The 26,421-nt window shown below is 37.8% G+C and overlaps 1 protein-coding gene across 7 annotated transcripts in view; it reads right to left on the minus strand.

Moving 5' to 3' along the window:
• LOC131071396 (peroxisome biogenesis protein 12) overlaps nt 1-26,421 on the minus strand; it is a 296,532-nt gene that overhangs the window by 64,303 nt on the left and 205,808 nt on the right. For all 7 annotated transcript variants that reach the window (XM_058007230.2, XM_058007213.2, XM_058007226.2 and 4 more), the window contains 2 exons: nt 22,873-22,982; nt 22,129-22,203 (listed from right to left, as the gene is read on the minus strand). In XM_058007230.2, the coding sequence (XP_057863213.1) occupies nt 22,129-22,203; nt 22,873-22,982 (185 nt within the window). The remainder of the gene's footprint in view (nt 1-22,128; nt 22,204-22,872; nt 22,983-26,421) is intronic.

Consider the following 26,421-nt stretch of genomic DNA (forward strand, 5'->3'; position numbering starts at 1 on the left):
TATATGCAAGATAATGCATGATTATAAGGACAATAAATCAGGAACAGCAATCAGATTTGTATTAGATCAAAATCATATTCATATGCATACAAATAAAACTTCATATCAGAATTTCGGTCATAGAGATTTATAGCAATCTTTACCTATCCTTTACCATTTGTTGTGACGTTTTCACACATTGCCCCATTGAAAATGGGGACCCCCACTTTTCTTCACTTTCTAGGTTAGTTGTCTTAGTTTAGTCATCTGGTAGTATCTCTTGCTATTAACCTTTTATTTGAGGAAGTGCAGTGTCTCAAGCTGTCAAGAGCTGATCAAGTCACGTCTCTCTCTTTGGGTTGAAGTGAGGTCAGTTTAGCTTTCATGCCTTGGTAATGAACGATTTGTGATGATCTTTCATTTGATCATCACAATATGCTATCAAGTCACAGGTGATGTTGAGTGCAAGTGTGGAGATCAGTCACAAAAATTGAGATGTTTGATGAATGCCAATCAGAGTGAAGGCTTAGACAAGCATGAGGAAGCTCGGTTGTGTTGTGAGGTATTCACACATCACCCCATTGCAAATGGGGACCCCCACTTTTTTTCTACTTTCTAGGTAGTGTTAGAGTTCTTAGCTATTGGCCTTTGCATCAAAGAAGTATAGAAGGTCAAGAAGCCAGGAGTCAGGTGGATAGACTTGAGTAAGGTCTGAAATGAGTGAGTTAGAGCCTTCACTTCATGTGCATACCCTCAGGAGAGTACTTCATGACCATCACTTTTGGAGCGATTTCCCCTAAAAGCCTTGTTTGAGTGTGAACTTGCGTTTGAATGAAGAAAACTTAAAAACCCTAAGGCTTGAATCAGTGAACCAATGAAGAGATTGAAGAAAAGTTTGTTTGAAAGAAAACTTCATGTTTGAGTATAGGAGAGTGAACTTCATGTCTTGTGGATGGAGAGTGAACTTCATGAGAATGAGTCTGAGAGAGAGTTTCATGTGATGACCTCCAAGCGTGAACTTCATATGCAAAGAAATAGTGACTTTGAGTTAAAAGCAAACTTCATGAACTCAAGGAGGAGAGCGAACTTCATGTTTAAGCATACAGGAGTGAATTTCACCTTTAAGCATGGAAGAGCGAACTTCACCTTCAAGCACAAAGGAGCAAACTTCATGATTTAAGATGCAAGAGCGAACTTCATAAACCGAGCAAGGGGTGTGAACTTCAAGTTTGGGAATAGAGGAGCGAACTTCATGTCTAAGCATAGGAGAGCGAACTTCACATGGAAGCCAAGTAGAGCAAATTTCATGAGCCCCTGATTGAAGGCGAACTTGAAAGATTGCTTACAAGACCACTACCATGAGCTGATTTGATGTTTGGAAAGAGTAATTTTGGTGTTAAGTAGATGAAAGGCAAGGTTTAAGAATTACTTCATGTGCTTGCCTTCGAGAGCGAACTCCATGTCTAAACTTCATGTTTACGCCCATGGGAGTGAGCTTCAGGTATCGGAGGAGGGGAGCAAACTTCATGAATCCGAGGAGGGGAGCGAACTTCATGTCTAGGCCTAGGGGAGTGAATTTGTATCATTTGCCCAAAATAAGATGCAAGACTCCTAATAGGTCATTTCCTTAAGCTGATTTGATGCCTAAACATGCTGAGGAGAGAATAATTTTGAATTTAAGATGATGAAAGGTACGTTAGAGGGCTACATCATGAACTGAGAGAAGGGAGAAAACTTCATGTGCTCACCTTGTGGAGAAAACTTCATGTGTTCCACTCCCAGCGAAATTCTTCCATAGGCCTTCCCTCAGGTTAGCTGACATGTTTTCATCAATGAATGAAAGTGATTTCAATACCAAGTTTAAGGATAACTTCATCAACATCAGGGTTGAAGCAAACTTCAAGTGCTCCCCTCTAGGAGCGACATCAACTTCAAGTGCTCCTTCATGAAGGCGAATTCTCTCTCCATGCTCTTATTAAAACTGCAAACCACATAAAATCACATAATTATATCAATTTAGGAGGTTATATAGAATATATATATATATCATGTGTGTTTGATGCTCATTTGTATGTTTTGCAAGAGATGGAGAAAGAAATCAAGAGGATTATGGTGGAGGACGATTGAAACAAGTCTCTCGGCGAATAAATTTCTACATACAAGGAAGATATCCTCAAGGGAAATTCATACACAAGCACAAGAAGGTGATTACACAAGATGCATTCACTTACACAAAGACATGATCCACAACACCAACATCATGACAGGAGTCACAGAGAAGGAATTCCAAAGTAGAGAAGCAGTTGTGCCACCAAGATTCGTTCCAAGGCAACATCAATACTCCAAAACTAAGAGGAAGACAAGATCTATACCTTGCACTTCCATGATTGAAGCCCTCAAGAGGATAGTTTCAGAAGAGTTAATCAAAGTTAGAAGATCATTATCATCACCACTGAAGCTGGATAATGTCGAGTATCAAGAAATATTCCTTCATGATGATCTATCAGGTCTACAACTACAAGTTAAAGGTGGAATCCTAGTCATCATCCTAGTCACCACTTGCCAATCAGAGAAATTCCACATCAGCATGTCTAGATGCAATGTAGCTGACTCGCCCATAATGACACAAACTTCGAGGCACCTACCCTTACTATCTATTGGTCATGCCAAAGTGTTGTAATTATTTCATTGGCCAGAATTGAGTTTGTTGTAACAAACCCTAATTAGGGTTTTCATTGTAAAATCTTGGCCATTGATCTCAAATCGATCTGAGCCATTGGATTGTATTCAGAGCATTATAAAAGGTTCAAGCTCTTCATTTGTAAAGGTTAATAGTTAGCGAATAGTAGTAGGAGATGAATAGAATAGAAGTTAGAGTAGATTAGGAGAAGGAAGAATTGTTGTTATGACTTGTAAATGAGATACTCTTTTCATTGAAGTTGTGAAATTTGTTATTTCAACAAGCCTCATGCTTCTACTTCTCATTTTGTTTTCATGTTGATTAGATGGAATGGAAGAATTTGTCGAATACATTTATGTGGAATCCATTTAGTCCATACCATTAGCCTCTTACTGATTGTAAGTGCACCTTGCATGGTCAACTGGAATGATATGAGCCTAATCTCAAATTGTTATGCGTCCATTGTTTATGCATTAACTTGAATGGTGACCAATGTTTGATGATAATGATTTGAACATATTTGAGTTATCCCTTCAAAGATTGCACTGAAACTATGTCAAATTGTTCAAGTTGAAGGTGAGACCTTGCCCAGTAGAATTCCATTGAATCATTCACCCATTTTCTTGCATTCTTAGGATTAGAATAGACTTCCTAAACCCTTCATCTTTTGCCCTTTTTTCAAAGTCAAGCTAGTTTAGGACAAAAAGCATCACCAGATTGCAACATCAGATGATCAAGTTCCAGCGATTCAAGCATTCAACAATTCAACGTAAGTCCCCTTTTGATACCAGCAATCACATCAACCAACAGAGCTTATCCACACGTCATGACCTGACATACCAGAACCTTGGAGTTGTCTCAAGTGATCCTTAAGCAAATCTTCAGCATTTGAGTAACTTTGTTCAAGAGAGGATAAGACACTTTTGGGTATTTTATTCTATGTTCGCATGTGCATAAAAAACACAAACAGAATTGGCGCTAGAAGGAGGGCGAACATTGAAATGTATATCAAAACAATTCTCTTCCAAGTGGAGAGTCATCAAGTGGAGAAGCTACCTCAAATCTTAAGGATTTGCATCCTCCTCTTCACACTCGACAGAATTGAAGCACAAGGCATGATTGTGGATACATGAATGAAGTAGTTGATACTGGAAGTTTATCAAGTCATACTTTGAAGTAGTCACCATCAAAATTTGTATAAGAGTAGAACGTTGGACTTGTGAAGGAAGGAAGCAATTCACGCAGCTGGAACCAGTTGAGCTTTCAAGCTAAATTCGAGATTTGAAAGATCTCTTTATTCCAAAAAATCAAGAAAAATAAAGAAAAATAAAAAAATCCATAAAATAAGATTTCTCGATGGAGCAACAACAGTTTCATGATGAGCAGCAAGTTGATATTCTGCAACTTTGGTGGACACTGAATATAAAGCTTTATCCACGTCGATTGTCCGAGTTTGCAAGGCCAGGGCAGTGTAGAATCCACGAGACGAATGAACATGATGAGATGCATTGCTTGACATACCTATCAAGGATGGAATCAGCAGTATAAGGAAAGATCTTTTGGGATGTCTCCAAGCCAGAAATGAAAGAAAGCAATTTTAGTGTCTCAGAGAGAAAGGATCCTCTTCCAAGTTTCTTATAGATGATTGAAAGTCAGCTTGTTTTGAATGGTGAGATGCATCTAGAAAGCATATTCCTGCCATTGAGGTGTAGAATTCATAATGCACCCCACTCCGAATTTACTTGCTCATTGTGCAAAATGGCTATCAACCAAGTCAGGTATCGGTTTGGAATGCCAGCCTTACCCGAAGAAGAGTGTATTGCGAATAGATCTTGGAGTGCACATCTTGCAGCTGAATTTTGACGAACATATGAACAAGGCATTACTACATCACCAGACAATGGAGAGAGTCAGTTGCAAGCTGAAAACACAAATCAACTTGAAGATCAATGTATTGCAGTAAATAGCTCACCATACCTTGCACCTGAAGAAGAATATCATGAAATGAAAGTTGAGGAAACAATTGAGAATGTTCAAGTAGTGGCAAGCGATGATCAAAGTGTTGAGCAAATAATCAAGCAAGAAGAAGAGGAATTCCTTAAATAGTTTTCATTTATACTACAAAAGGAGATTATTGAGAATGAGATACAAGAAATTTCAAGTAGCAACTTTGAAGGAGAAGAGAATAATCATATGGAGAAATTGAACAAAGAATTGCAAGTTATCATAAGTGAGCCCAAATATGAAGAACAATTTGAGGGGGAGCTCAAAGACATCATCACCATTATACTATTTGAGGGGGCGCTAAAAGACCTCATGGAGGAAGCACAAATGGAGTTACTGCCAAAAAAATATTCAAACGAACAAGTTGCTACAAGAGGCACGATTCATCATCAACTTCGACCTCCCGAAATATTATGGGATGGATTTCAAAAGGATAGTACACATGAGACAAGCAGTCAAGGCATCACAATTGAAGATAACTTTGGGTCTAAAGAAGATGAAGATATAGTGGAAGACACACAAGCCACCAAGATGCTAGTAGATGAAGATCAATGCATGGAGATACCAAGGCATGAAATTCTACAAAACATGGATACTAGAGAGGACCATCAAGAGATTGAGAAGGAAAACGATGCAAAAAGCATAGATGACTTGCGGGATCATCACACATTTGATGCTTCACCATCCCAAGAACAAGGAACTGAGTGTTATACTATTCAAGAGGATGAAATCCTTGATGAGCACCCATCCTTACCACAAGAGGAGAATCAAATGAAGGATGTCAAACCGTCCTAAAGGAAGAACGTTCAAATGTCCTTGAGGGTGAACAAATGGAGCTAGAAAGTGAAAGACACTTTGAGTTCGTGTTTCCATCAATATCAGCATTTGAACAACAGCTAGAGAAAATTTTTGAAGCTCAATCTATCAAGGAGACTCTAATTTTTGAAGATATGCTTACAAAGTTTCATGAAGATGTGTGGTTTATGCATAGAGATGAGCAAGATGTTATTGTGAAAACAAAGAAGGTTGAGCTATTCAAAGGGGCGCTAAGCTTATTTCAAGAAGAGCTTGCAAGTGAGGATCAACATGTTGTGAATGCTCATGGAATGGTAAATCACCAATGGCGACCTCCTAAAGCAGTTGATGATCTTGCTTCCAACAAAACAGTTCCATTCAAGCAAGCACTTCCATCCGAGCCTAAAACATGCCAGGGTGCCTCTTACCTTAATCCTAGCTTTGAAAGTTATTATGATTTTGATTATGGGGGTTTTGGGAAAACAACTTGTATTTGGATAGAACATGGTCCTAATGAATTGCTTCAATTGCTTATCTTAAATGAGGAATTGCCTGAATATGAGAGATGAATGGTGAGAGCTTGCTTTTCCATATTTAAAGATGAATTTGCTCGACTGCGAACTATCACTTTTGCCATGCTCTTGTTGCATACCTTGAGCAATCATGTAAAGTCATGTATATATTTCGCTTATTCAAGTCGTGTCAAGTCTAGGAGTCTTGTATACAGCTTTAGAGTAGGTTTTTCTTTCGTGTGTTTCAGTTAGATTGCCTTCATTGAGCCTTGTTCTTAATTTGAATTGAGTCATTTGACTCATGATTCATAAGTGGCTCAAGTAGTTAATTGTTTGCTTTCTTTAGTTCAATTTGCTTTTGGTTTGCCCTAGTGTGGTTTTCTTTTGTGTGGTTTAGCTTAGTTTGCTTTGGGTTTGCTTTGCTTTTGAGTTAGTCGTTCGCTTAGTTTAGGTGTCCAAAGTGGGAGCCTTTAGTTGCGAGAAAGGCGTTTGTGTTGTTTTCTCACACACTAGTAGAATTTTGGGATCTTATGTTCGGTCCATTTCTTGGATATCTATTCATTAAGTGCTTTAAATCTAAGGTTATTCCTCTCTAGCTTTATCATTTGATTCGGACTTGTACTTGACTTGGAAGAGAATCACTTTTTGTATCTTGATATCGACATCTTTTGGATTACTATACCTTTACACATTAATAAACTCCAAGTCATTATAGCTTTTCAATCGAAGCCGTGATTAGTGAAAAATCCAAAGTCTAGCTTCAGCACCACTGTAATCATCAAACCCAAGTGAGCTTTATTGCTTACGAGCCAAAGGAATTGATGTAATAAAACAAAAGAAAGCAATATCAAAAGAGAAAAAATGAGAAGATGGAAAAGAAAAATCAAGAGAAAAAGAAAAGTAGAATGAAATGAAATATCAAAATTGGCTATGGAAACATGCGAGTAACTCCATCGAGGCTATAGACGCCTGGCTGGCAATGGAGCAATATTCGTGAGATTACATCGATAACCTCGACGGGGCTATAGATGTTCGATTGGCAGCGAGGCTCTATCCAAGATGCTTATGAAGTCTAGACAAACTACGTAGCTAATCACGATGGAACTTGGAAGTCATAGTGTTCTTGTTGAGGGGAATGAATACACTTGCACACACATGGGTAATCAAAGACGAAGTGCCTTGATCCGGTTTGGGATTCTTCTTCACTTTGAATACACTTTCTAGTCTCTTGACAAGTTGGGTTGAATTTCCAAAGGTTCAAGTGTGGATTGAGTCTTATCTTTGAAACATTCAAGAACATTTATTCAAGGTGGCGCTAGATGTTGTGAGGTATTCACACATCGCCCCATCACAAATGGGGACCCCCACTTTTTTTCTACTTTCTAGTTAGTGTTAGAGGCCTTAGCTATTAGCCCTTGCATCAAAGAAGTATAGAAGGTCAGGAAGCCAGAAGTCAGATGGATAGCCTTGTGTAAGGTGTGAAAAGAGTGAGTTAGAGCCTTCACTTCCTGTACATACCCTCAGGAGCGTACTTCATGACCATCACTTTTGGAGCGATTTCCCCTAAAAGCCTTGTTTGAGTGTGAACTTGAGTGTTTGAATGAAGATAACTTAAAAAACCTAAGGATTGAATCAATTGAACAATGAAGAGATTGAAGAAAAGTTTGTTTGAAAGTAAACTTCATGTTTGAGAATAGGGGAGTGAACTTCATGTCTTGTGGATGGAGAGCGAACTTCATGAGAATGAGTCTAAGAGAGAGTTTCCTGTGATGACCTCCAAGAGTGAACTTCATATGCAAAGAAATAGTGATTTTGAGTTAAAAGCAAACGTCATGAACTCAAGGAGGAGAGCGAACTTCATGTTTGAGCATAGAGGAGCGAACTTCACCTTTAAGCATGGAAGAGGAAACTTCACCTTCAAGCACAGAGGAGCGAACTTCATGATTTAAGATGCAAGAGTGAATTTCATAAACTGAGCAGGGAGAGCGAACTTCATGTTTGGGCATAGAGGAGCGAACTTCATGTCTAAGCATAGGGTAGCAAACTTCATATGGAAGCTAAGTAAAGCGAATTTCATGAGCCCCTAAATGAAGGCGAACTTGAAAGATTGCTTACAAGACCACTACCTTGAGTTGATTTGATGTTTGCAAAGAGTAATTTTGGTGTTAAGTAGATGAATGGCAAGGTTTAAGAATTACTTCATCTGCTTGCCTTGGAGAGCGAAGTCCATCTCTAAACTTCATGTTTAAGCCCATGGGAGTGAACTTCAAGAATAAGAGGAGGGGAGCAAACTTCATGAATCCAAGGAGGGGAGCGAACTTCATGTCAAGCACTAGGGGAGCAAATTTGTATCATTTGCCCAAAATAAGATGCAAGACTCCTAATAGGTCATTTCCTTAAACTGATTTGATGCCTTAACATGCTTAGGAGAGAATAATTTTGAATTTGAGATGATGAAAGGTAAGTTAGAGGGCTACTTCATGAGCTGAGAGAGGGGATTAAACTTCATGTGCTCACCTTGTGGAGCAAACTTCATGTGTTCCACTCCCAAAGCGAAATTCTTCTATAGGCCTTCCCTCAGGTTAGTTGATATGTTTTCATCAATGAATGAAAGTGAGTTCAAAAACAAGTTTAAGGATAACTTCATGAACATCAAGGTTGAAGCGAACTTCAAGTGCTCCTCTCTAGGAGCGACATCAACTTCAACTGCTCCTTCATGAAGACGAATTCTCTCAATATGCTCTTATTAAACCTGCAAATCACATAAAATCACATAATTATATCAAATAAAGAGGTTATATAGAATATATATCATGTGTGTTTGATGCTCATTTCTTTGTTTTGCAAGAGATGGAGAAAGAAATCAAGAGGATTATGGTGTGAGAGGATTGAAACAAGTCTCTAAGCGAATAAATTTCTATATACAAGGAAGATATCCTCAAGGGAAGTTCATAGACAAGCACAAGAAGGTGATTACACAAGATGCATTCACTTACACAAAGACGTGATCCACAACACCAACATCATGAAAGGAGTCACGGAGATGGAATTCCAAAGCAAAGAAGCAGTTGTGCCATCAACAATTCATTCCAAGGAAACATCAATACTCCAAAACTAAGAGGAAGACAAGATCTATACCTTGCACCTCCATGATTGAAGCCCTCAAGAGGATAGTTTCAGAAGAGTTAATCAAAGTTAGAAGATCATTATCATCATCGTTGAAGCTGGATAATGTTGAGCATCAAGAAATATTCCTTCATGATGATCTATCAAGTCTACAACTGCAAGTTAAAGGTGGAATCCTAGTCATCATCCCAGTCACCACTTGCCAATAAGAGAAATTCCACATCAATATGTCTAGATGTAATGTACCTGACTCGCCCATAATGACACAAACTTCAAGGCACCTACCCTTACTATCTATTGGTCATGCCAAAGTGGTGTAATTATTTCATTGGCCAAAATTGAGTTTGTTGTAACAATCCCTAATTAGGGTTTTCATTGTAAAATATCAGCCATTGATCTCAAATTGATCTGAGCCATTGGATTGTATTGAGAGCATTATAAAAGGCTCAAACTCTTCATTTGTAAAGGTTAATAGTTAGTGAATAGTAGTAGGAGATGAATAGAATAGAAGATAGAATAGAAGTTAGAATAGATTAGGAGAAGGAAGAATTGTTGTTATGACTTGTAAATGAGATACTCTTTTCATTGAAGTTGTGGTGAAATTTGTAATTTCAACAAGCCTCATGGTTCTACTTCTCATTTTGTTTTCATGTTGATTAGATGGAATGGAAGAGTTTGTCGAATGCATTTATGTGGAATCCATTTAGTCCATACCACTAACCTCTTACTGGTTGTAAGTGCACCTTGCGTGGTCAACTGGAATGATATGAGCTTAATCTCAAATTGTTATGCGTCCATTGTTTATGCATAACTTGAATGGTGACCAATGTTTGATGATAATGATTTGAATATCTTTGAGTTATCCCTTAGAGGATTGCACTGAGCCTGTGTCAAATTGTTCAAGTTGAAGGTGAGACCTTGTCCAGTAGGATTCCATTGAATCATTCACCCATTTTCTTGCATTCTTAGGATTAGAATAGACTTCCTAAACCCTTCATCTTTTGCCTTTTTTTCAAAGTCAAGCTAGTTTAGGATAAAAAGCATTACCAGATTGCAGCATCAGATGATCAAGTTCCAGCGATTCAAGCATTCAACAATTCAACGTAAGTCCCCTTGTGATACCAACAATCACATCAACCAACAAAGCTTATCCACACGTCGTGACCCGACATACCAAAACCTTGGAGTTGTCTCAAGTGATCCTTAAGCAAATCTTCAGCATTTGAGAAACTTTGTTCAAGAGAGGATAAGATACTTTTGGGTATTTTATTTTGTGTTCGTATGTGCTTAAAAAACACATAAACAGGTTGATGATGACAGACCCTTGAAATGAGTAAGATAAGTGCCACAACCCATGAAATTGAACAAGAGAGGTCACTTCCTATGACCCCTCAAAACCCCGACTTGCCTTCACTCATTGTCAATGACCCTCCAAATGCCCAACCACCGTGAGGTCACTTCCTGTAACCCACAAAAGCCCAATCAAGGTATGAAATTCTTTTAATTGGCGAGTTGGACATCTTTATGGTAAATGCTTGATCTTTTGAGAGATAATGATTGTTGACATGGGTGAAATCTTCTAGCAATGACTTGAAATGCTTTAAACATTGTGATTGAGCAAGTAAAGATGACTTTTTGGAGCCACTGCCAGCGAGGGGTCAAGTCCACGACCAACTTGAGGCATTGTCAGTGCCCCTTGAAATCCCTGACCACTGTCAGTGGGTGTCCAAAAGTCCGACCTGCCTAGTGCACTTCCAGTTAGACCTAAAAGCTTCGATCTAAGGTATGTGAGAGAGAGAGAGAGAGAGAGAGAGAGAGAGAGAGAGAGCAATTTCAATGTTTAAGCAAAGTGAATGATCAAGGATGATGTTTGAAAACCTGTATATGACAAAGGTTGGAAGTTGTTACTTCCACTTTAAGGCTAAAACCATGAGTAAGGCACTGTCAGTACCTACCCGGAAACCCGACATTCCAAGAGTCACTATTAGTGAGGGGGTGAAAACCCCGACCACTATCGATGCACCATCAAAACCCCGACCACTATCAGTGCACCATCAAAACCCCGACCACTGCCAGTGATGCCTCAAATCTCCGACGACACCAACAACACTTCTAGGCATTCAAATCCCCGCCCAAGGACAACAAGGAATAATGTCTATGTTGATAGGAAGAAATGATCAAATCAATGATGTTTGAAAGCATGTGTATGATGAAGGTTGGAAGCTTTCACTTCCACCCAAGGGCTAAAACCATGAATAAGGCAATCAATGCCTACCTAAAAGTTTGATCTTCCTAGCGTTAGTCAATGAAGGGTGAAAAGCCAAACCTCCTTATGATGATTGCTAGTGGGTGTCCAAAAGCCTAACCTTCCTTGTCTCACTGCTAGTGAAGGGTGAAAAGCTCGACCTCCTCATGATGATTGTCAGTGCACCCCCAAAAGTCCGAACTTATTGCAGGCATTGTCAGTGGGTGTCTAAAAATCCAACCAACTCTAGGTCATTTCCACTTGACATCAAAATGATGATTATGCTTGTGCATCAATGCTTGAGCAATAAAGATGAGGTTACTTTCATGAAGGAAGGTAAGAATGATTTGAATGTCTGATCAAACAAATGACTAAGATCAGTGAAGAAATGAAGGTGATCAAGAAGGAAGTTATCATTTCCACTTAGCAACCAAAAAGTCTGACAATTGTCAATGCCCTACTAAAAATTCGATCACTATCAGTGAGGCTTTTAAAAGCCCGAACTTCCTATGCCCCATCAAAAGCCCGAACTTCTTGAAGACCACTTGTTGACGTGGCTAAAATCGTATTGCTACAACTCTATCCGGCCAACGCAAAATAGAATGTTCTCGCTGAGTATCCTATCCTCTCTTGTATAAGGAATCCCTAATGCTATTTTAGTTGATCAATGGGGGCAACCCCAAGGTTCCAATCGTCGAGTCATGACTGTGGGATAGCTCAACGGTTTGATGTGTTTTGCTGGTAACACAAGGGGGCCTTACATTCACAACAAGTTGGTCTAAATCCAACGATGCTACGATTCTTGGACTGGGAAATAAAAGCAGAAGAGAAGGGTTTAGAGATTCTAAGGACAGTGATGATAACAGCTAATGCAGCAAGTAGACAGATTTCGATAAACCTATTCTTGTTTCGCTATAAAAAACCCTCACAACTCAACAAGAATGATGCAAGCTCCAAAGGATAAATTGATTTTCAGACTATGAGGATTCATCTAGGCACCCAATTTTGGCAGAGCCTAAAACAAACACCTACAGTTGAACTAAGCACAGTTTTGGGTTCAGACTAACCATGCATGGTGACCTACAATCAGCAGGTTCCCAATGGTATGAACTTGAAATGCATCAAATACCTCCCACATTAAGCCATTAGAACCACTAAACTCTACTTAACCAGCTGAAAAGGAAACCATGCAAACAAAATAAAACCAAAATAACAAACACAATATTCAATGATCATATATTGATTTTGGCTTCTATTACAACAATTTCTTACAACATTCTACTCTATTTCTAATCTGAAAACTACATCTACCTGCTAAGTCCTAAAAATCTAACTATCTTCTAACCCCTAAGAGTCTAAAAATATAACCCTTTACAATGAGAGGCATCCTGCCTTTTATAGATTATACAATTCAAACCAAGGGCCAGGATTGACTGCATCCAACAGTCCTAATCTGCCTTCTAGAAACTTGGCAGCTTTAACCCATGCCTAGTTAATCCTTAGTTATCCTCCCAACCACTTTCTCAACTACCGACCACTATTTGACATCAATTTGGTCAATCTGGTAGTTGGAAATAACTGCCCTGTGTCCCCTCATTTTAAATACATTAGACAGGGGCCATAGGTAGCCCTTTTACAATAAAGCATTTCAGTTTTTAAATTGATTTTTTGGAATTAATTCCAGCTGTGCATTTCTGAGAATGCATACACTTGTAGCATTTTGAGTGTTCTTTGTCTTCGGTCTTGCTCGGGTTTCAACTTTGTCGTTCAGTGGTGGCACGTTTCTCTGTGCTTGTCGTTTTATGCTCTGCGGTGCGTTCTGCATTCTCGCTTCCTAGTGTTGATTGCGATCATGTCTTCAATTTGCGTTTCAAGTTGCCATCTTAGCTTTTTCAGCGACATCGATCTGCAAACAACCAATTTCAACCTCAATCAGTCACCTATAAAAAATAAAGTAATTTTAACAAATATTAAATGTCGTCAAGGCAACGTTGGGCTCCGTTTCGGTGAATAAAAGGGGAAAATGAAAGATATTTACTTTTTTAAACAATTTGAATCCCCTTTACTCATCTCACTTTTTGATTTTAAATTGTGCCACTTAAAGGGAAAAGTTAGGCTTTGAGAGCCAAAAATGCAAGAAAGTCCCCTTTTCACTTTTCGGTCTTTTTCACCAAAATGTGCGATTTTGGATTTGAGACTTTAAAATGCCTCTTAAGATGAAATTCGCCCATTTTGGCATTTTTGCGAGATTTTGACAAACTTCACTCATTTTGGCATTTTTGCGAGGTTTTGACAAACTTCACCCATTTTGGCACTTTTGCGAGATTTTCTGTTTGAATGATTAAACGCCCCTCGTGAAATTTCGGGCTATCAACGCATATTGTAGGAATTCTTAGATGCCCTCTCTTATCATTTTTGGGCTATATGAGCATTTTGTGTGATTTCATCTCCTCCATCGCTTGGAAAACTCGGCTTGGTGAGCAAAACACGGGGTTGATTGAGGAAATGAGAACTCCATTTCATATTTTCGTCCCAACAACTTCGCGCGAAATCAAGGGCCATCCTTGGCATTTAAAAGGCATCTGATAGAAAGAAAAACGTTTTCAAGAAAGGCCCGAATATTACCTCTTCTTACCTTTGACCTGGCTCAAGGTTTCTTTGGGTATTTTGACGACTTATAAAGGATGCTAGCAACAATGATTTTGCACAATCAGGACCTCCTCTCTCTCACGCAGGCAAACCAGACACAAAATGGGGGTCCCCCGTCATAGATAGGGTGATGTGTGCGAGCACAACACCACTATCAGTGCTACTTAAAAACTCCAATTAACTATAAGAATTTCCAGTGACACATGAAAAGTCCACCCATCTAGAAGTTGCTTCCAATCCATGGCTTAGAAAGCTAATGAGTGATAGCAGGTCTCACTCTTGAAACCAATGGAAATCAGACCTTAATCAGACCTGATTGCAAGCAAATTTTATCAGCCGATTACCATTTCCAAATTTGAATTAATGATTGGTGATGCACTAGGGGTATAAAAGGTTGCTTTATTATCATGATTTTTAATTCATTGTGTCTCCTTTCAGGTTTTGATGCAAGGAAAGGAGGCTGAGAAAGATGAACATTCAGAGAGACATCAAGGAATGTAGCATGTGCAAGACAAGGAATCAAGTGCAAAAGGACTCTACTAAGGTGAAGACCCTCAAGGATGGCATGAAGAGGATTTCACAATGATGCAATAGAGGACTCATCATCACAAGGTGAAGGCCAACATCATCAATGAGCAAGTACAAGAGATGAAATGACAAAGGAAGAACAAGAACAATACATTCAAGATAAAGGACATCTCACTAGCTTGTGAGGATGAAGGATTCTAAGTTTGAAAGATGAAACACATCATAGGGCGAAATTCCCTAGTATGATGGTGGATGCAAAGAGAAAGAGCTCAAGCACATCAAGGTATTGTTGTGATGTTTTCACACATCGCCCCATTGCCAATGGGGACCCATGTTTTTTGTTTTTTAGGGTTTGTTTTTGGGTCTTTTAGGGTTTTGTTAGTTAGCCTTTGCATTTTGAGTGTCGCCCAAGTGATCACATGGATAAGCAAGTCCGGCTTGAGTGACGTCCTGATCCTGAAATTTGGCTAAGTCTGGAATGTCCTGATCCTGAATTTGACTAAGTCTGGAAACTGAAAAACCTCAAAAAAACTAGATTTTGCAATATAACTCCTGGAGGTCTGAAACCACTCTCAAACATCCTGAAAGTATATATGGAATATAACTTAAAGTATTTCTTATACTTAAATGTTATATTCCATTAAAATTGTCCTGATAGAGAGTTCGAAAAGTCAAATTTCGCTCCTGATCTTCATTGAGGGTCCAGAGCGAAAAGCGCTCATGTCCCTCACCAAGGGACCAGGGCGAAAATACTTATTTGAGCCATTCCTGGCCTTCTTTCGTTAAATTGAGACATCAAAAGCATGGTGAAGGACGAAATGAGCATGATAGAGCATCCAGACTTGATCAAAAACGATGAAATGATGAAGTTTTTGCCTAGAAGGTCAAATTCGCTCCTGTCCCTCACCAAGGGACCAGACCGATTTTATTCATATACACATTTTTAGACCTTGTTTGGACTCGAACTTTTATTCATGGCGTGTAAAGAGATGATATTTTCCTCAGCGAAGGAAATTTGAAGTGAAAAGTAAAAAGATTTGGCCCTGAGAGCAAAAATCGCTCCTGTCCCTCACTGAAGGACCGGAGCTTGAATTCCAATTTCGCATTATCCTTGCAAGATTTAAGTGGTTTCGCGATTTGAGGAGGTCAAGGGAAGTATGTTTTGCCCATTGAATATAACTTAAGTACGCCACAATGAAGAAAATCGGCCTAAGTAACAAGTTCGCCCCTGTCCCTCTCCAAGGGACCAAGGTGATTGGCTAGGGCGCTCCTGTCCCTCTCCAAGGGACCAGAGCGATTTTCCCTCAAGACAAGATTCGGGCAAGAGAAAAACAAGTTTTACGTTTGAGGTGGGTGAAGGAAGACGCAATCGATCCGTTGAAGATAATTTTCGAAGCTAGCAAAGGACGAATTGGCTTGTAATTGCAAAAGTGCTCCCGTCCCTCACTGAAGGACCGGAGCTTGAATTTCAAATTTGCACTGTTCTTGCAGGATCAAGACAATTTTATGATTTGAAGAGACCAAGGAAAACATGATTTATCCATTGAATATAATTTGGAAGGCTAACAAAGGACGGATAAGCTTGGATTTGCAAAATAGCTCCTGTCCCTCACCAAGGGACCAGGGCGAAAATGCTTTAAAGTGCACTCATTTCAAAGATCAAATAAATTGAACTCGAAATTCTAAGTAAAAATGCCATCTTGGACGTCAAAAATGAGGTCTTGGAAGTAAAAAACAAAAAGTGTGAGGTCTAGAATGAGATCGCTCCTGTCCCTCACCAAGCGACCAGAGCGATCTTGTTAATAGCCATTATTTTTCATGATTGGGCGCCAAATATCCTTCAAATTACATTAAATGCCAGATTCAATAAAACCTTGAAATATTTTTGGCATTTAATAAAAGCGCATGGTATTTAATAATTAATTTTGAGCCTAAAAAAATCGAATTTTTTAATTATAAAGGCATTTAAAATTAATTATTATTATTTTAAAAAAATAAAATAAAATTGGAGCGCTTGGGGTATTATTTAATGTTTTTATCAAGTCGGCCTCTTCTTTTATTATTTTTTATTTATCTTTTGGCCTATTTTTCCAAGTCGGCCCATGGAAATAAAATGGTGAGCACTCTATATATTTGAGGCATGTTTTTTATTCAAATCATTCACTCATCATTTCAAGAGCAATTTGAAGGAGCGAATTTCTACCAGGAGTGGAGACTAAGAAGGGCGAAATTCACATTGAAGGCTATGGGAGAGGCGAATTTCTTGCTACATTTGAAGGCGAATTTCCAGATCTTGAAGAAGCTAGCTAATGGAGGCGCAATTTTATCCAAGGGAGAGCTTTGATCTACATTTTGCCTAGCAAAATTCATCTATTTTTACATCATTTTTAGAATTAATTCCCAAGTGGAGGTATGGCGTAATCACCTTGGCACCATTTTTGAAGATTTAAATTTTGCTTTGAAAATCCTAAATTAGGAAATGATAACTCAAGATTTATCATGAAGTTTCCTAATTAAAATCTTGAATCTTCCTTTTAAAGTTTAATTTTTAGATTTCAAGATATATTACTAATTTTGAAATGTTGTGTAGGCATCAAATGGAGATCCCGGAGTTGGAAAATCAAGCCAGATCAAGGACGATCAAGCAAGGACAAGGACGACCTTCTTCGATCTAGCCTAGCACCGACAAGGACGACATTCTTTGGACTAACGTCATCAAGGGCGACTTCTCCAATCCAGTATTCCAAGGCAAGGTACATCAATCGTCCTGCACATCAAGGACAAAAGGAATTAGAACAAGAGTTAATTAAAGATAGCCTCTCAACGACATCAAATTGAGTATCTAGCAAGCTACAAGTGTCAGATGAGGTGGCATCCCAGTCATCACTCCTCCAGTCAGTGTGGTCCACCTCAGCACGTCCAGATTCAATGTACCTAACTCATGGAAGGTGGCACAAACTCCGATGTACCTACCCCAGCTATCCATTGGTGGAATTTTCTAAAGAGGACATGTGTCCAAGCAATACAATTTTATCATTGGTCAAGCATTAAATGTTATGTAATGGTTGTAACAAACCCTAATTAGGGTTTTCATTGTAAAATCTTGGCCATTGATCTCGAATTGATCTAAGCCATCGAATTGTATTGAGGGCACTATATAAGCCCTGACATTTCATTTTGTAAAGGCAATTAGCAATAAATTAGGAATTAGAAATAGTTAGGAATAGTTGGAAGCAATTAGATAGAAATTAGATAGATAAGTAATAAGATAGAATAGCAATTAGAGTAGAGTAGAGAGAGAAGGCAAAGATTGTTGCCAAGATGTTGTTGTAAAAGACTTGTAACTTCATTGAAGAAATGGTGAAATTTATGGGTGGATTCGACAATTTGCATGGTCTTTATACTTCTCATATTTGATTTCATGTTATTAGATGAATGGAAGAAATGTGCTTGATTGATGGTGGAATTCGTATATCCATACTACTAGCAGTTTGTTGATTGCAGACTTGCCTTGCGTAGTCAACCGGAATCATTCAGCTTAAGCTTAACTTCAATTGTCGCTTCTTCATTGATATGCATCAACCTGATGGTGTCTATGCCTGCAGTGATGATTTGAACATCATAAAGCTTTCCTTCGAAGATCGCACTAACCTTGTGGAGATGTTCCTATGATGTCAAAACAAGACTTAGTTAGAATTTCATCAAAGATCATTCATTGCTCTTACATTCTTAGTGTTAGGATTAGATCCTCTCCTCGCCCTCGTCTTTTTTCCTTTTTTCAAATCTAAGCTAGTGAAAATCCTGTGTTCCAACAATATTCAAAGCGAATCAGAAGTTCAGGCATCAAATGTAAGTCCCCTTGTGATTCCAGCAAATCACATCATACCACAAAGAGCTTATCCACATGTAGAGACCCTACATAAAAGAACATTGGAGTCACCCTGATTGATCCTTTCTGCGACATCTTCAGCAATCAGAGACTTTATTCAAGAGAGGATAAGGTACCCTTGGGTATTTTATTCTGTGTATGATTGTGTACAAAATACACGTCAACAGAAATTCACAATGACAAGTGCAAATTGAGAAGACCAAACATGAAGGACTCAAAGAATGCAATGAGGATGGATGAACAAAATAGTGCAATCAATTAGAGAAGGCCGAATTAATCTAAGATGAGCAAGCTGAGGTGGTGCCTAGTCATCACCTATCCAATCACATCATTCCAATTTAAGGCATCCAAGTTCAATGCACCTGACCCATCCAACAAGGCAGATAACTACCACATGGAGGTACGAAGTTTGATGTACCTACCCTCATCATTGATTGGTCGAAATTCAATGGACATGTGTCCTTTTTGTTGTAATTTCATCATTGGTCAAGCATTTAATGCTATGTAATGGGTGTAGCAAACCCTGATTAGGGTTTCTCTCTTTCAATCATGGCCATTGATGTGGATTCGATCCTAGCCATTCATTGTAATAGGAGCATTATATAAGGCTCCACTTCTTCATTTGTAAAAAGGAATAGTTTTAGTAGCAGACAGTAGTTCAATAATAGCTAGCAATTAGAAGTAGAGTAGGAGGAGGGCAGAAATTGTTGCCAAACTTGTAAATAAACATCCTTTTCATTGAAGATATGGTGGAATGTGTTGTTTCTTCTACATAATTGCATGGTTTGTCATTGTATCCTCATGTTAGATGAGGATAATTAGATGGATGAAAGATCTTTGTGCATGATTGATGGTGAAGCTCCTATTGTTCATACTACTAGTATTTCATTGATTGTGAAGTATCTTACGTAGTCAACTAAACTCATTTCAGCCAAGCTTAACTTCAATTGCTACTTCTTTAGTAATATACATCGTCTTGATGGTGTCTATGTTTGTGGTAGTGATTTGAAAATCATATGCTTACCTTAGGAGATCACACTAAACTTGTGGAGCTGTTGCTTTGCATGGCAAAGAAAAGTCTAGTTGAGTTTCACCAAAGATTGTCCATCACTCTTGCATTCTTAGGATTAGATTAGCTTTCTCAATCCTTTATCCATTTACTATTTTTTCAAGTCAAAAAGTTAGTTTCCACGTTCCAACAGCATTCAAGCACTCAAGTATCAACGTAAGTCCCCCTTGTGATTCCAACAATATCACATCATAATACTGCGTCTATCCAAGAGCACGTCAAGACCTGACATTCCGAACCTTGGAGTCACCCCATTTGATCACATAGTTTAGCACTAGGATTTTGTTCAAGAGAGTATAAGATACTTAGTATTTTATTCTGTCTTTGAAAGTGTCATAAAAAAAAACATCAACATAATTCATCTAAGATTGCCTACTTATCAACACATTGCAAATTTTATTCAATTTTAGTAGCTATATTTCAAATGTTTCTATTAGGGACATTACATTTTTCTTGTGATCCCTAATATGAATCTTGAGGCAATTAAATTGCCAACTTAGTCACAATTAAAACATTCTTTTCAAATTGCCTATGAAAAACCTCTTTTTTTCAATCAAAACATCATTTTTACATTGTGCATTTGAATTTTTCTGATAACAGATTTGAATTTAATCATATTAACTAATCATTAGATCAATCAGGGGCACCCTTGAGGGCACTCATTCTTCAGCAAATATCCATTTCATTCTCATTCAGATAGAGCCTAATTGCTCCTCTATGGCCTTGACGCTTGCATTTTTTGAAGGGTTTGGACTCTTGGAGCTTGAATAAAAGTGACAAAGTTATGGAAAATAGCAAGCTGCCCCCAAAACCCCAATTTGATTTTAAAAAGCAAAAAAGTAAACAACTGTTTTTGGGCCAAGCAGTGTTTTTTACTTCGTTTGACTATAAATAAAAAAACAGTTTTTTTTTCCCTTGTTTTTGGTGTTCTTTAATTTCCCAAAGTCTTTTTCTAATCATATCACAAATAGTTGAATTACAATTACATATTTGGATGGCTAAGTCCATCCTGATCCTGAGTGATGCTACTATGAGCAAGACTACATCATCTCAATCTCACAATGCAATCAAGGAAACAAGAATGTAGAGAGTGGACATATTTTGGACAAAATATAATGAATTATCACACGAAGTGATGCAGACCTAATAGGCCACATGAGCTCATACAACTGGCTATACTGAGCTCATAAACCCAAAATGATCTATTTTGTCCTATGGTTCACTGATTGTAGAAAAAGAGAAAATAGGGATGTTAAAGGCATGGTTTGTAATCTTCCTCACAGCTATCTTATTGTGATCTATGACAAAACTTGAAAGTATACAGCTGTATAGATCAATGTTACCCGGAAACGCGTTTCCACCCTTACGGCACACATTCCGAAAATGGAAATGGTTTCAGGGTTGGGGGAACGGATGGAAACGTTTCCAAGTTGTCTCTGATCCACAAAAAATTTTGAAAACCGTCCCGGAAACTCGGAAATGGTCAACATTTTTTTCGGGGATTGTTGACTGCCCCTGGGACGGCTGGGGACACCCAAGCCATCCCCTGACCGTCCCGGGGACGGATGGGCATTTCTGATGGTAGACATTTAAAAAACAAATTTTTTTAGAAAATTTATTTTTCATTGGACTAATATTTTCATATTTATTATTAAATTTTTATTTTAATGAAATATCACTGTGATTAAAAATTTAAGGAAAGCAGTATAATTTTTTTTAATGAAATATCGCTGATATTAAAAATTTAAGAAATTAGAAAAGAGATTACTTTTTATTTTGTTTAATAGTTAATATCGAAAGCGATTAATTTTTTTTTATTATTAATATCAAATATGATATCAATATGTCATACAAGTCAGTTTTAAAAGAAAATAAAAGCCATTGCAATTTAATATCAACGGAGCTTCACTCATGGCAGCACTACAAAATATTTATCCGTCTCAGCAAGGGAAAAGAAAGACTGTGAACTGGTTAAGTGTGAAAGGGTTTTTCTGTCTCAGAAAGGGAAAAGAAGACTGTGAGGTGTGAATTTTATTGCTCAAACTCAATACTTGATTCTATGATGATTCGATTTGATTTGTTTGATGCTATGTTCTTAGTTCTTAGATGATTCGATGAATGATCATTGATTCAATGATTTTAGATTTAGAATCTAGATTCTAATTTATAAATGTTATTATGTTGCTATGATGAATGTTTACTATGTTACAATTTTATATAAATTTCAGATTTCCCAATATGTATATATATATATATATATATATATATATATTCCCCTGCCATCCCCTGTTCCGGGAAAAAAAAACGTCCCGGAAACCCGTTTCCCCGTCCCCCCGTCTCAGAAACTCGGGGTAACATAGGTAGAGATTAAACCCTAGTCAGTTTTGTGCATGCCTCACTCTCATATATTATTTGATGTAAAATTTACTTTCCTTTGAAAGGGAAAAATTAGTCGCTAATTCATTGATAAGACTACCTATCATCACTGAACATCACATGTCAATGTGAATTTTCTCTGTACATTGAAAAAAACATCAAAGCATAGGACAAACTAAATAATCAGCCTATGATGGAAATGACATAGCTCTTAATCATACTTATTAATGCATAATAAATCCATCCACTGAAAATGAATGAAAGTAAAAGAAATACCTGCAACCAGGGGGTACCGTGAACTCTTTCAGATTCATGGAATCTGCTCCCTGCATTTCTTGAAGAAGCATCCATCTGCCTCAACCATTCAACAAAAAACATTTTCTTCAATGCTTTTGTATAACAGAAAGTATGCCTATAAACCAGAAACCGTTTTGTATGAAATGGACATTGTCTTAGTTCCAACAAAGAGGGAGGGAGAGGAGGGAGATGGGGAGAGAGGAGACATGCAAGAGGAGAGGATAATGAGAGAGGGAAAGAGAGAGGAGGGGAGAGGGAAGGATCCTGTTTGGAGGTTGGAGAGATGTAGAGAGGGGGGGGAATGGGGAAGTGAAAAGAGAAGAAATGGGAGAAAAATGATGGGAAAGAGAGGAAGAGAGGGAGAGAGATCTTGTCATTAAAGAGAGGGAGAGAGATCTTGTCAATAAGGATCGAAAATTGATAATTACATAACTTCTGATGTAACGTTTCCAACAACAAATATAAGCAGATGGAGATTCATAGAAATCATAAGAACTATCCAACAGGAAGCCTTATGCAATGAAACTCTCGTTATTTCTAAGAATAACAGTGAGCTCATTTGTCAGCATCAAAACTGTTCAGTCAAATGTTTGAGTCATTATCTATCAAGCATTAAAAAGCTCCACACAATTTGCTAATATTAATGTAAAAAAGATAAATCGTTGCTTAAAATCTAACTTTTACTCAGATAAATTGACAATATATACAAGCAAGTTTTCATACCAGCTCCTGGCCTGTAGCACGACAAACATGTACACACATTGCATGAAGTGCAGGAGAGTAGAAGCCAGTTGCATCAAGCAGATAAAGTAACTGATATGTAAAAGACAGTCCTGTGAGAAAGCAAAATTTTAACTTATCAAACTGAGAGCTCACATATTCTTGCTCTAGTTGCATTTCTCTTGGACTTGGAAGAAATCAATATAAAACTAGCATCATCGTGCTTATCATTATGATGTACATCTGTATAAAGCACTATACCTTGGCAACAGAGACATATGTCAGATCCATGTCATTGCAAACCATTTAAAATTAATTGCATATTTAAAAAATTCATAATGACCACACAATCTTTTCTTGCAGATAAATTCAATTTAAACTTACAGCTGGTTTGGGAGAAGGGAACACTGATCACATTTTTTCTTTGATTGAGTGAAAACATCATTTACATTTGCCTGAACATGACCAGTCCAGGTCTGCCAAGGTAGATTATCCTAATGGACAATCATCGTAGTCCAACAGCCATTCAGAATTCAGTCATTTATCACAATATAATTGAATCCATTCATGAGTTGAAAGAAACCAAGACAAGTAAGCCACCTCATTTTCCTACCTCAACATTCAGCCTAGATTTCTGCATATTCTCGTCACAAGAATCATATACTAGACATTTATTCTGTAATTTGATCCTCCCTGCTAATTTCATTCAGCCGGATTTCATAATATATGAAACATTGATTTCTAATGTATTTCCCTCATTTTTAATCACAAGTATGGCTAGAAATTCTTCTGGGTATATTTCCTCCATTTATATGATGTGGTATATGTGCCCCTCAAATGGAGAGGTTAGAAGTAGCTATGGAAAGAGGGAATATATTAAATGGAAGTGCCTCCAATGTTTTGTACAAACTCAAACTTGATGGTGAATCTAAAGACAACAAAAAAAAGGCTACACCTGTAATGTCCCCTACTAGATATAGGCCTGTTTAATAATAATTCCCCTGCAGTTGTAGGACTAAGAATGCAAGGAATATTTGCTAAAGTGACTGTCCAACTGCGTGTTATGCGGCTTATGTGTCTTGCATGTTATGCTGTCCTGATGTCTCAGAGTTTTCAGACTGAGTTTTTGGAGCATTTACCACTGAGGATAACTGAGTTGTGTCTTGCAAACAACTTCAAAGTGATATATAAACATTTAAGATGAATATGCAACTAGTTCATAATGTAATAACACCAATTTTTGATGCAAATCAGATACTTATAGCTGACTGTAATTACATCAAACAGTTGGCATGTACTTCAGAAAACTCGTGTAACTACAATGCAAATCTTGTTCTTCTTTCTTATTCAACATGATGATCAATAGGGCCTTACAATAACAATACTAATCATCAACAACTCAACCCACTTAACACTCAGAAAATTCTGAAGACTCATGACTGTCAGTATTATTACAACTAGCTTAAAAGAAGACATAGAATGCTGACAAAGAACCTGAGAATAAATCGCCTCCCTTGATATTTGAAGAAGCCAACAATATCATCACCCTTGGAGCCTCTAATGTCAGAATAGACCCTCCTTGCAAATCGCCCCTGCTGCTGCCATGAAGGTCTGATAATATATGTGGATCAGCTGCTAACTTTCGGTTTCTTCTTCCAAGATAATTGCCTTCAACCCTCAAGTGTGGCGATGTCTTGATTGATGTGATTTGATGCCAATATGGGGAGCTACGAGCAAAATCGAAGGGTATGATGGTCTGATTTGGCTTTTACTTCACACCTAATTTGGCCACCAATTCCTTCTTGTTTCTCCTCCTATATGCAACAAAGTGAATCGCCTATTAGCCACAGTGCTCTTGCTGCTGTCTAAGGAATGATTTGATGCCTTAATGATGAGATGTGAACCAAATCATGGGCTTGAGAGGACTGTTACAGCTTGACTGCAGATTTCCCTTTGATCACTGAATCCTTCTTAACTCTCCCTTCAAATGCTCCTAACAGTATCACCCTTCACTCCTTATGCCAGCGCTGTCCTCCAATGTTTGTTATGATGCTTCAAGGATGAAAAAGGATCAAAGTCGTGGGAATAAGAGACTGGTTCAATGTTGGTTCAGATCTAAAATGACACCTGCAATCACCACCAAAATCCATCCAAATGCTTCTACCAAAGTCGTCTTTCTTCTCCCAATATGCAGATTGCTGATGTAGGTTAAAGAGAGCCAAATCGGGGCTCTTCAACAATCTGTTGTAAATCTGAAAATTACTGAGAGTGGCACCTATCCTAATCTGATATAAACCTTAGAAATTACTGAGATAAGCTCAGTGAATGGAAGTGCGAATCAGCTCCAAATAACAGAATTGTTGAAGACACTTGATGCCGGAAATGTCTCCAATATGAGCCCAAATGAAACTGGCCTTTGGCCACCAATGAAGTCCCAGTGAGATGACTGAAATATCACCTCCTCAATGCAACACCTCGAGAGATCTTTCACTCCCTCGGTTATGCTATCTATGGGAGTTTTTGTTCCCAAAGACAATATTCTACAGACACCTCTCGGTTCAACAAAACCCAATCAATATCCAGATCAATAACCAAGCTGCCTTGAAGCGTCATCTACATCTTTCTTTATACTTTTTTTCCAAACCATCTCTAGAAGCTTCTAGAAGTGACTTTATGATATAATACTTAATTAAGTCACTTTTATTAAATTAATTAAATATAAAGTCATCTTTTATTTTAATTTATTTGATAACTTTATAAATAATTAACTTACTATTATTAATTAAAATAATTAATTAAGCTATCCATGAAAAATAATAATAATAATTTGGACAACTTAACTAAATAAATAAATTAATTAATTCTTCTCAAAAAAGGGGACATTACAATCCGCCCCTCCTGAAATTGCTTGTCCCCAAGCAATCTCAGCTGCAAGAAAAACTCTAATGACTGAGAACGAGGAATAATCAACTGTCCAAACTGCATGTTATGATGTTATGAGATTTGCGTGTTATGCTGACAAAGTTTCCAGTTTGATTTGAAGATCATCACACATGTATAACTCATGAATAAACAACTTCTAATGACTCTTCTTGACTGATAGTTAACTAGGGATGCATATACAACTATCTAATGATGTATTATATAGGATTAGGCCCAAAAATCATGAACTAACAGCAGGCTGACATTTTAGCAAACAGTTGTCATACACCCTCAGAAAAATCATGAACGAAGATGCAATCAATAATCTTTCCTTCTTTATTCATACGATGATCAAGTGAGACATTACAATTGCAGTGATATAATCAAACACATTGACTATTATTCATTAACCACTTTCAGACTTCTCAAGACAAATGACAGCTACTAACTCACACATTCAAATTAAGATTACAACGAACTAACTATGCCCAAAGAACCTGGAGTTCAGCGCCTTCAAGCAAGCAATATCATGGATTGAGGAGTCTCAAATGTGTGAATTCGCCTTCCTTGACAAATCGCCCCTGCTGCTGCTAATGGAGGTCTGATACAATAATGACTGACAGCTGCAAG

The sequence above is a fragment of the Cryptomeria japonica genome, chromosome 1, assembly GCF_030272615.1.
Source record: "Cryptomeria japonica chromosome 1, Sugi_1.0, whole genome shotgun sequence".
In the NCBI taxonomy this organism is placed as follows: domain Eukaryota; kingdom Viridiplantae; phylum Streptophyta; class Pinopsida; order Cupressales; family Cupressaceae; genus Cryptomeria; species Cryptomeria japonica.